The sequence below is a fragment of the Anser brachyrhynchus genome (genome assembly GCF_964034855.1).
Source record: "Anser brachyrhynchus genome assembly, chromosome: 9".
In the NCBI taxonomy this organism is placed as follows: Eukaryota; Metazoa; Chordata; class Aves; order Anseriformes; family Anatidae; genus Anser; species Anser brachyrhynchus.
Window position 1 is genome coordinate 24,095,690 of NC_137703.1, and position 12,299 is coordinate 24,107,988.

General features: G+C 37.5%; 1 protein-coding gene across 1 annotated transcript in view; it reads right to left on the reverse strand.

The window, feature by feature from the left end:
- Nucleotides 1–12,299, reverse strand: part of DNER (delta/notch like EGF repeat containing) — a 121,249-nt gene that overhangs the window by 2,405 nt on the left and 106,545 nt on the right. The window contains exons 10-12 of the mRNA XM_080605293.1: nt 11,706–11,819; nt 10,473–10,604; nt 5,411–5,657 (exon numbers count right to left, since the gene is read on the reverse strand). Coding sequence (XP_080461419.1) covers nt 5,411–5,657; nt 10,473–10,604; nt 11,706–11,819 — 493 coding nt within the window. The remainder of the gene's footprint in view (nt 1–5,410; nt 5,658–10,472; nt 10,605–11,705; nt 11,820–12,299) is intronic.

The window sequence follows — 12,299 nt, forward strand, 5'->3', positions numbered from 1 at the left end:
TTTCTTCTAGTTTACTTTAGTATAGACAGGCCATGTTCCCTCATCAGCTTCATAATAGATAAATCTGTTTTTCTATATATGGGATAAAATTCCAAGAATCAAATCAAGGAATCAAGTTATGGCATCTTACCAATCAAAGGCAGCAGTGAATTCTGAATTTCTCCGTCATTCTCAAGGGTTTAAAGGAAACAGAGCTTCTTCACAGACACAAATGATGATGAAAATTCTCCAGGGATTTAAGTAAAATTTTGCCCTTTTGACAGGTACAGAGAACACATGGCTTGTTGCACATGGTGAAACAGTACAAAATCTGTTCTCTTGTGTAGGTCAGAGTTGACATGTGCCCCTAATTAGAAAACACCGAGGAAAGACCACAACATATGCTAGTTGTTTGTGGCCTGGCTGAGCCGTCTAACTGGTAGACCACATTGCTTTGATCAGGCTGTTCAGAAGCCAGTCCCAGCTTGTAACACTAAACAGAGTTAACACAAAACTTGGAGGTCTCAAAGCAAAATTGCTAAATGGGATGTCCTAGCTCAATGGGTGCGTATCTAGTAGCATCACACAAGGATCTGATGCTGTTGTACAGTTTAATTGATGACAAAAACATAAAACAATTGCCAATACAATCTGTAAAAACAATGATTAAAGGGGTAATAAATAGTGAAAAGATGCAGTTTCCTGCTACAAACTGCACCAGATCAATTAATAGACTGCTTACAAAAAAAAAACAAACAAAAAAAACCACATACTAATAAATGAAAAAGACAAGTATGACCAAACACAGGATTATTCATCTATGAACAAAGATTGTACACCAGATGGCTAAACCTCAGTCCTGAGATGCACGCATACTGGAAGAAGACGGGAGGGACATGATGGATAATCATTTTAACATTAGCTTTACCAGGATACTGCATCTGAAGAACAATTTTGAGTTTGGATCTATAAACAGAGCATATCAGGAGGACTGGGAAAGTTCTATGGCCTCTACATTTAGCATTGACATGACTATTCATGAGCAATGGTACTGTTCCAATGTATGTATCAGAGATAATTCCTAGGGGCATAGAGAGCATGGAATTTGGAAAATGCACTTGGTAATGAAACACTGAGTATAATCAACCTGTGTAACTCGCCTAAGAGACTGAGGGTTCTCTGACAACTTTGGGGACATCCTACTCAACGCAGGAATTCTTCCTGGCACAGGCTGCTCCATGTTTGTCTGTCTGCAAATTCTACTCCAAGCATGGCACAGGGTTGCCTCTCCACTTCTTAGAAGGGTGTTTCAAAAGATGGCTAAGCATAGAGAGTCGTTAACCTCTCCAATTCCATTCAAGTAGAACTTTGAGAAAATTTATGGCCAAGCCTTAAGGAAATGATAACCTCCAACTTCTGTGAGATAGGCTGGAGCTTGGAGTGGTCCCAAAAGCAGAAGAAAGAAACCACACATTGCGACTGTGCTCAAAAACAGCAATTCATATAAGGAGTCCACAAATAAGTTTAAACAAGAGAAGAAAAAGAGAGAGATCAGAAGAAAAAAATCCATACCTACAGGAGGAAGAGATTATTCTTCTCTCCACAGGAGGAGAATAATGAGAAAATAATTTCCTCTGCATTATTCACTGAAAAAAAAAAAAGTGCACAAGTGGTATTGTGCATTCCTTAATATAACTGAACTGTAATCCTAGTTTCCACAAAGCTGAGATGCTGCTAGAGGGTAAAAAAAGAGAATATACTGAAGCTCATCAGATTGAGGAAGCCTTGGATGTTGCAGTCTGACACAGCAGACTCAAACACAGGAGCGTGTTCACTGCATGGAACATGCACAGGACGTGTGGTGGGGAGAAGCTTACCCCGCTGTGACAAGATGACTTAATCAGAGCCTGATGAACCAGACTCTCCAGCCCACACATAGACAGAACAAGCGTCAGCATGTGGAAGTTAGAATTAAGCAAACTACGCTGCAAGAAGTGCTTGGAATCTAATGCTAATGATATCAAAACACAAGAAAAATTTCCAGTAGGTCCATCTCTGCGACTGGATATCTTATGAAATCAGTATGGATGCTTTTCTAAAGTGAATGATCCAGTTTCAACAGCAGTTTCTGGTTCCTATCTAGTGAAGTCTTACATCTGCATTAGCAAGTGGTCAATTATTTCAAAACAACATTCTCTTCTGGCCTTAAAATTTATAAGCTTTAAAGATAAAATGAATATCACTAGAGTATTTATTTACTCTCTGCATAATGAATAGTAAAGACAGTTGTGCTTCAGTTTGTTAGAATACTGTCTAGTTCTATCTGCTAATCCTTAGAACATTCACTAAAAGTAGACATTTATTAGTAACTATCCTTGATCACGTTCATTTTTGCTTACAGCAAGCACCTTGATTAGCAGAGATCAAATTATAAAAAGTGATCAGGATAAAGATCTGCTGAGAAACCTGAACAAGTGATCTTAAAATAATTTACTGAATATGCAACAGGCATCCACACTCCCTGGATGCCTACTGACATCAACAGAAATCTTACATTTAAAGGAAATAATCTACTCACTTTTCTCAAGACCTACATTTTCCAAAATTACTAATAACTTTTGGTATCTAACTGAGAAAGGGGGGTGATTTTCAGAAAATGCTGAGAACCTATTATTTGAAAGTCAGGTCTCTTAAATATGGTAACTGAAAATTCAGACTTGGGTATTCTTAGTATGCAGATTTGTAGTTTTATGCAAAAATAACTATAAAAGTCGTGCATCTTTTCCTGGATTGAAATGACCAAAACAGTATTTTATATGTTCCTGAAGCCAAAATGAACACAATAATCTTCACACTAAATCTCTTTGAATTACCTGACTTGGCAGCTCTATCTTGGCTTTTTATACTGCATCCATTTTCTGAGAGTCAGAGAATTATTATTTGGAATGAAAACATTTCTTTTCATTTGCATTACGTAGAAACGCCTTTCCCAAGATATGGAAAGCCTTTACTGACAGGTTCCAATAACATGATTTTTAACCGCATAATATAGATCTGAACAATCATCATGAATGCATCCCACTTTAAAGACTTCTTTGGAAGTTATTTAACCCTTATGCAAACTTATTTTTTTCTAAACTTCTGCCCTTTGTTATAAGTGGCAATTTAGTCAGAGTAATCCAGAGAGTAGTGAAAAGACCTGACCTTGCCCAATTTCTTTTTGAAAGGTTTCATACAGGAAAACGTTTTACCATTTCCATTACCTGCCAGCAAAACTCTAAAAAGCAGGGAGAATTCAGATCCAAAAGATCCTGTCTTGCTGGTATTCCTTCCCTTGGTGCCCTTGGATAGAGAGCTGCCAGATTTGCTTTGAGAAGTAATTAAGAAAACTCAGGTGTCTCGCACTGTTCCTCAGGAGACCATTCCCAGTCTTTGGGAAGCGCAAAGTACCACTTCAGTGAGTAGAAACTGAACAGGAATGACACATTCCTCTCTGCTGCAGTCGTAAGAGAGGTGTTTGATTTGAAAGATTAACAATATCATTTTGCACCTTGCTCTCCACCCTTGGAGACGAGCAGTACATAACAGTAGACGTGCACAAGGCCAAATAATAAAAAGCTATAAAGCTTTTTTATGGGCCATAAAGCAACTTCCTCCTCTTCCAATGCACCACTGAAAGAAAAACCACTTCTCAGGATGTGTATGGTGTGGAGATGCTGAGTAGAAGAGATGTAAGGCAGAGTGGCAAAGGAGACGTCAAGGGAAGAGTTGAAAGAACACTCATATTATTTAGATTGTTATGTTAAATAAACTATACACAACTGTCTTTTTAAAACATTTACTGGCTGACGTGTTGACAATGAACAAATGTTTTAGTGTAAATCTAGTTGGAACAGTTTAAAGAGCTACTGCCCAAAGCTGTGATGTGATTAACTGAGCCTGTGGGAATTCCTCATCTATTTCAGATAACTTAGAAAACTTCAGTGCGGGTACAAATTAACCTACTTAATTTGCACTGAAACAGAAATAGAGCATTCAGAAAATGAATTACCAGCAATCACCAACCAACGTGCACACATTTCTCCAAGTCACTGCACAGGAACGTGTCTCCCTCCATTCTTTTAAAAGCATTTTAATGGTAACATATATGAATGCTTTTGTTGGAATTCAAAGTGATCTTGACAAATTGAAGAAATGGGAAAAAGAAACAAGAAAAATGAAAGATCTACCCTATTAAGAGAGATGTCAGAAAAAATAACGCTGGCTAGGAAGCAACATGGCAGAAAGGATCTTGGGGGTGAGGAAGGGGTCTAACAGGTCACAAAATTAAAACATCCCTAGTGTAATGCTAATTAAAAAAAAAAAAAGTTTCATTTTCAAATGTATGAACAGTAATGACGTAATTAAGATACAGGAGGTGATTGCTTAGTTTGTTTGGCACAGGTAAAGCTTCAGCTGGAGAACTATTTCCAGTTTTGGGGACCATCCTTCAAAAAAGAAAAGACAATCCAGAACATGTGACAGAGAACCAGTAAAGAAGCTGGCATGATCCAGGAGGAGATACTGAAAGAATGGGTTAGCTTAGTCTGTGAATTAAAAAAGTAGTTTTGCTTTGTTTAGAGGGAAAGGGATGAATGGAAGGAGGGAGACCTGATTTACATGATTACCAGAAAAAGAATGGTGATAAATTATTGTCCATGACAACCCGAAGAGCAGTAAGAAAGAAGTGGCCTAATTCATAGCAAAGAAAATCTAGGTTGGATTTTAGGAAAGCCCTTTTTAACTCTAGAAACCTCCAAAGGACTTGAATAAAGAAAATTATTGGCATGGAGCTAGATATAATTAATGCTACATCAGTACAATAGCTTGCACTGCAGCTGTTGAATCCATTCCAGCCCTACTTTTGTATTATTCTGACACCCAATGCCCTGGCTTGCCAGTGCTCCATTAAAATTAAATGTCAAGAGATTACAATCTCTAGAAAAGCAAGTAAGAAAGATCCTCATCTGGAGGCAAACAGGGGCACAAAAAGTCAGTGATCTGAAAAGAGTCTAACTGAATAGTCTGGTAAATTAGTCATAAAATCAACAAGTGGCTTTGCTGTCTAATCAAATTATTTGTGTGCATCTGTTAAAGAGTGTTAACATCCCCAAAAAATCCTACAGGCTAGGAACTGCATCTGTCTCTCATCACCAGTCACACCAAATAAGCTCAGAATAACTCCCACTGTCTTCAAGGAGTTGTGCTGGATTATCATACTTGAGCTGAAAACAGAATAGGGATCAAAAAGAACAAGGAGCAATGCCTGTGATCCTGTCTTTTCACAACAAAGCAGCCCATTCTCTGCCAGCAGTGGTTAGCTGCAGCACACATGGACTGAAATTACGTATCCTAACAGATTTTTGTTAAAGTTACCATCCCCAGAACAAACCTGGCATGTCGGATAGAAGCAATTGCATTACTGAATTCACTGTCGATGCTTCTGCAGTTGTAAAATTCTTCATAGGCTGGCCTGGAAGAGCCTTGGTATTCAATGCGGCTGATGCGACATATTCCCACAATCAGAATGATCAGCATCAGGACAAACGCTACGCAAAGAGCCCCAATGATGATGTAGAGGGAGTGACGAGGCATATTTGTTAGACTCTCTGCCATATGCCCAGACTTCCACTGCAGATCTGCCAATGAGAAATAAAAGGTATAATTAGTATTTTGTAGTATTAAATAGTATTTTATAGTATTAAATAATATTTTATACCCTTCCTGCTGAATAGAATTATTTTATTATATTGACTTTCCATATTTTTGTGCAGGCTTTTGAAGCCAGAAATATGTAATATGACAATATTACCAGAAGCCGGAAATATGATAATACAGGTCTAGGAGTTCCCTCCTACGTGTAGGCATGATGCTTTGCTCAAGAAACCTACTACATTTTGCACTAACATCTTCCAACTTCATTCTGCCAAAGACCTTATGTTTGGGATTCACTCTTTGAATGATGTGTGGTAAGACTTGGAAGATTTTGGTTTTGGAACACATTTGGACATCAACACGTTTGGGTCCTTGCAAGTAAAACTGTTGTGCTCAAGAAAAACTGTGCCTCTTTCATTCTTCTTGTAAGGTGTATAGTGCTCCGGAAAGCTCCAGAAGGCAGGTACGCATTAGAGAATCATCTATAGAGAACCATCATTTCAAGGGCAAAAAGGGCATTTCATAATACTGAGCCCACTAGAGTCTTCTCTCGAGCATAATTTCCCTGAGAGGTCTCAAAGCAGACCTTAAAGTAATGCTAGTGTAGAAGAGGCTTCTTGCATTTAAATATTCCAAACTTTTTTTTTTTTTACAAAAATTCTTGATATTCAAACTATCATCTATCAATGCCAGACTAGAAAAAAAAAATCCTCAGAGTAAGGTAGGGAGAAAGCCTGAAAGTTTGACATGTGGGATTCATCTGGGCAGAGTTTGAAGAAATGGCTGCTTTTTGTTTACAATAGTAAAGGGCTGTCCTGATGCACCCCTGCACTTGGACTTGCTTAGACTTTTTGTTCGCAAATGTGAGCTGAGTTTACAGGACCCCTTGTTTGTGTTATCTTTCTCAGAGATCAGTGAAGTTTTGATCAGCTTGAATCATTCAGGGATTTAATGTTTCTGAAGTGCTATTACTGCAATTTGCTCAGTCAGGCTCTGAGGAGTGAATGCAGCTGTGCAGTTTGGGATGGGTTTCTATTTTTGTTCTGCAGCACATTCGTCACACATGGTGGTTTCTGTCAGGTTGTCAGACTAAGCCAAATCAGATCTAATGTGAGCAGATATATGGGAAGACGGTTCTGGTTTAGACTCTGTGTCTTCCATCTCTGGATGATAAGTATGAGAGATATTTCCTCCTTTCTTCTCCAGCAGATAAAAATACAAAGATTAACAGCTCATACTCCAGAGATTAGAAAGGACACATGACAGCTCAAAATTACTGTATTCTCAGTTGTCATAGTAATATTAATAAAATTAATTAAGAATTAGATTTCAATGAGCACCAGACAGTCTGCACTACAAATACTTTTTAATATTAGTATTCAAGCAACCACATGGCTTGGCTTACCTTGGTAACCACATTAATAATTAAGAAGTGGCAAAGGTTATGATATTAAGAAGTAACCAGCAGGGATTAGGGAATTCATGAGAGATGTTTTGTAGCATTTTTACACTGAATGCTCCATTAACTTTTTAGGCAAATACAGTTCATCTTGAGAAGAAAAATCTACTCTTTATAATTAAGATAAATTTAATCCTAATTGATCAGTATTGCTAACACTGGTAAGAACAATAAGATGATATAATAAATATCACAGTTCACCTAGGCACATTACATTTCACTTGACTGTTTTTTTGTATATACAGCACTTGAAAATAAAAGAGTACAGTTTGACAAAAAGATAACCCTGAAATCCTGCTAGGGTAGGCACTTCAAGCCCATAAAACAGACAGCTAGTGGAAAAAATTGGGACTACTAACAGCAATTACAGAGTTTTTCCAGGAAAAAAAAAAAAAAGTACATCAGTACATCAGTCTCTTTCATGCTTCATGGCTAGTAACAGAAAATCACCTAAGATAAAATGTGATCCACCCAGTCAAATGACTCCTGCAGCCCTGACTGTTCCCCTTTTCAGCAGCCTGAAGCCTGGCTTTATCCTGTCTTTCTCCAGCATTCAGAGGGATGGTCCAGTGAGGAAGCCAGTGCACAGGGTTTAAATTTAATTTCCAATACAATATTAACCATTATGCACAAAATGCTGAAGCAATATGATAAATATTTCAAGGGGCTATGGAGAGACTAACAGAAGCAGAAATACCAAAAGATTCAATCTTTAGAGGTGGACAGGAATCCAGTGCACCACTGACTGAACTCCAGTGAGTCCAGATGTACTGCACCAGATTAGAAAAGAGCTGGACATGGCCTTTCTATTTCTGGACATGATCAGGATTGGGTTCAGAACAGCTGGATAACTCAGTGCAGGAGAGAACCAGCACAAAGAACTTCCTGGGGATACACAGTTCTGTAGAAAAATCTGCAGATCAAAATGCTTTCAAATCCTTCTGCAAAGTGATTTCTTCAAAACTCAGTCCCTGTCTATTTGCATAATCCTTTATGTACCTGTTAAAATCCAGGCGGTTTAGGAAAGCTTCCACAGCTTTGGGTATAAGCCACTGCATTGATTAGAGAGGCTGCATGTCCATACTTAGATCTGACTGTTGTGAAGCATCACAGGGCTCCATAACAACACAGCACTTTACTTTGATGCTGTTTCAAAGTAACTAATAGCAAGGGAATGTGTGACATTTGCTGATGTTATGCTTATTGAAGAAACTTTTGGTAACCCTCAAATTTTAAATTTAATTGTCCTTCAAAATATATCTCTGCATGACTATGCAAAGATTTTTTTTCCTGTTTTCACTCCTTAAAGGCTAATCCAAACCAGAAATTTTAGATTGCATTTTTAATATCTGCTACGTTATTATTATTACATATGTACACTCTAGTAGCTGTCCTGATTTGTTTGAAAAAAACAATTTTAACCTCTTCAATTGAGAGCAATTGCCATGAAAAATACTATATGATTTTTTTCTCCAAATATTGAGATGGAAATAAAAGGTCCAGTATTTCTGGTTGAGAATCAGACTTGCAGTATTATCAATGCCAGTTAACTTAGCTAATTCTCTGCCTCCTGATACTGCAGTCACAGGATAAAAGAAAAATCAGCTAGTGAAAGGCTTAAAACAGCAACAACTATGTGCTATTGCTCCTTCCCATCATTTAAACTTACATAGTTTATACGTGTGTAATGAGCAGAAACACCAGGTTCCTGAGCAGCAGACAAGGCCAGTGCGATTCAAGTATAAGCAGATGCTATGTGTAGAGAAATCTGCACTAAGCAGAGACATCTTCCTCAAGAGAATGAAATTTCAAGCATAGTTTTATCCACTCTCCCTCCGGCCAACTTACTAATGGGGTCAGAAAGGAATTGGTGTTGACTACTCACAGATGTAAGCCTGAACCTCACCTGCCTTACATAGTGCTTAGGGGCATGCATCCCTTACAGGGGCAAGCAGGAGTAGTTGAGCAGCTGGGCAATAGAAAAGGTTCCTTCCACCTTCTGCTTCACCCATCTTCTCATGCGTTTACACCAGGTATATGTGGTGCAAAGAGCCAAACTTAGTGACTGTAGGGCAATAGAATAGAATAGAAATAAACTTAAAAAGCAGTTGATATGTTTAAATAATGTGTAAGTAAAGAGAGAATTTTCGTATCCTCCTTGTGGAAGTGAGATAAGGAAAACATTTTTTATTCCATCCTTTATGTAGGCATTTTCTCATGAGTGCACAATAGGAGTTTTCTGAGTCCTGAGTCCCTTCTGTTTATTTTTTTTTAATATGTGGCATATCACTGCAACATTAGCTGTGCTAACAGGTGTAAATCCCCTCACAGAAATGTGTGTATCTGTGTAATATCTCGAGGGGATCCATGAGCGCAGTATCTGAGCACTGAAGCAGTTAAATACATGGCTAAACTCTCTAATAAGACATCTGAAGCCCAAGAACAAGTCATCAGTGAAATCCAAAGCAGCTCTCAAAGCAGCAGAAATAATGAAGTCTAATTTCTGTTTTAAATCTTCCACAATTAGACTTTAGTGTGAGTTTACACTAAAGCTTTTTCCATGCTAAGAAGGATTACACTGGAGCTGTTACTAGACCCAACCCCAGAACCTCTGTAAGTCTTACTAAATGTTAGGAAATACTTCATTCTGGAGACCTTTACCTTTCTAACAAACCTAGTGGAAATTGGCTTAAAGTTAGAAAAATTCATCCTGAAAAAGATAGTGACAGCATGCATACATCGGTCAGCAGAATTACACAGGATTTGTTTCCTTAGGTAAGCAAGTTCAAAGCAGTTTTTCAGAAACATTGCTGGAACTGCAGGTGCTCAGAAGTTGGTACCAGTCTGTTAGCACCTTGCTTATGGCTCTATGGAAGTATCCTTTACACAAGGCGAGTATGAAAACAAGCTCTGAATACATGCAATTAAAAGGCAAACTGCTTAGTGCCCAACTGTGAGACAGCATCTTTGACAATCTGGTCCAGCACCTCAACCAAGCAGGGTGCCCAGAAACAGAATTTTCTATCTTCCATAGACACTTTTGAACAGTTACAGTCTCACCTTCATCCAAATCAACCTTATGCTTCATCCCTATCATCCAAATCTGGTTCAGCATTTTCCTCTAAAACACATTTAACAGAATTTTGATGATTTACAGATGATTTAGAGTGCAGCAGACAGATATTTAGAGACAAGTGTAAATTTCTGTAACGTCTATATCACTTTTAGAAGTTTTTAGGACAACTAACTACATAGCTATATATATATAAAACTTTTGTAAAGTTTTTACAAACTTTATATATAATTTTAAAAAGTTCTATAAAGTTTTTACAAAACTTACGTATTTCGCAGTTTGCACCAACCCATCCATGTGGACAATGGCAGGTGTAACCACTGGGCTGATCTATGCAAGTTCCAGCATGATGACAGGGGTTGCTGTCACAGTCATTAATATCAATTTCACATTCTTCACCTTATATCATGGAGAAAAAGAAAAAAAATCTATATAGCGGCTGTATATCAGGTATGACATCAATGTAATTTGATTTTTCTCTAACTGCATAACACCTTGTAGCTCAATAGCATCTTTATTCTTAGAACATCAAAAGTATTCCATAATGTTTCAAGAAGTCAGTCTCAAAGAATCCCTAAAAAGGAAATATCCTCATTCAAACAGGTGAAAACAAAGCCTGAGGGCTAAGTGACTTGACTGACCTCACTTAGATTATCTGTCTCCCCTTTCTTTAAATATGAGTTCCTTCCAAAGCAAATGTGATATAACAATTTGATATATATATATATATATATATATCCTGAACTGCTAGAGTAATTATAATATAGGTAATCAGTGCCTCTGAGAAACAGCCATTGTGCAAGAGAAAGCTAAGTCTTTTTTTTTTTTTAATGGCCTTTAACAAGCACAGAAGAGAGAGCACCATTTGATCTACAAAAAGGCTGTGAATAGGTTCATCTATTCCTATGACTCGCCTATTACCTTATATGACTAACAGAACATCAGGTTGCAAATTATTTTGACAGCAGATATTTGGATTACACCAATCATGTCAATTTAAATACAAGGCCAAAGGATTAAACGGGCTGCTTACCATTACTCTGAAAGTGCAAATTGATTTGTAACAAGCACTTTAGGGCTTTTAGCAATTGCATATTCAGGTAACAGAATGACTTGTTTCTTCAGCTCACAGGAACTAATAGGTCAAGGTTAAAACATCCTCCAATTTCAACAGTGTCCAATTAGTACAGCAGCTTACCTGAAATTCTTCAAAACGTTATTTTTAAAATGCAATCTAGTCTCAAGCAGAAATGTCAGAAGGCATATTAAATAGCTCTTAGCCTAGTGAATTCTCTTTAGCCATAGATTTTTTTTTTCTGCAAAATTTTTAAAGTTCAAAGCAGTTGCAAGTAATATCAATAACTTTTCATTCTCACTAGACTGATTACAATTCACCGATGTCCAAACTAATTTGTTTCCTTAAAGAGATGCTGTCTTATATGGTATTTGTCTTGGACACTGCAAACACTGACATCCTGTGTAATATACAAATTAACTTGCCTGCATATCCAGGTGCACAAATACACGTAGCATTCAGTCCTTCACTGTCGCAAGTGCCGCCATTCTGACAGTTGATGTTAATACAAGGGTCTTTGTATAATTCACAGTGCCTTCCTGAAAGGGAAAAATTAGTAACTGCTGTTAACTTTACCCACGCTGACAGTCTGAAGTTAGAACAGGTGATAACTTCATCTGGATGAGCACAACAATGTCCAGCTATCAAGCCTACCATAAAACCAAAGCCTTGTATTTTACGCTGGCTAAACTTTTAACGCACGTGCTTCCCTTCTGACCCACCAAGGGAGGTAGGGAAGTTTCTGCTACCAAGAACTGCTGGAGTTTCTGTGAAAAAGCAATGGTACAATAAAGCATAATCTGATCAGCTACGTAAAATTCCTCAATATTATACATATCGTATAATACATTATTCATTATTTATTATGTTTGTTTTTATATTATATGTTATATATACGATATTATTCCTCAATATATTATTTAAACAATAATCATCTTTAGTAGTAATGTGATGTAAGAATTTCTTTAATAGGCATTCTGATGCCTCTGAGTGACTTTTGCAGGACACTGAGGAGTACG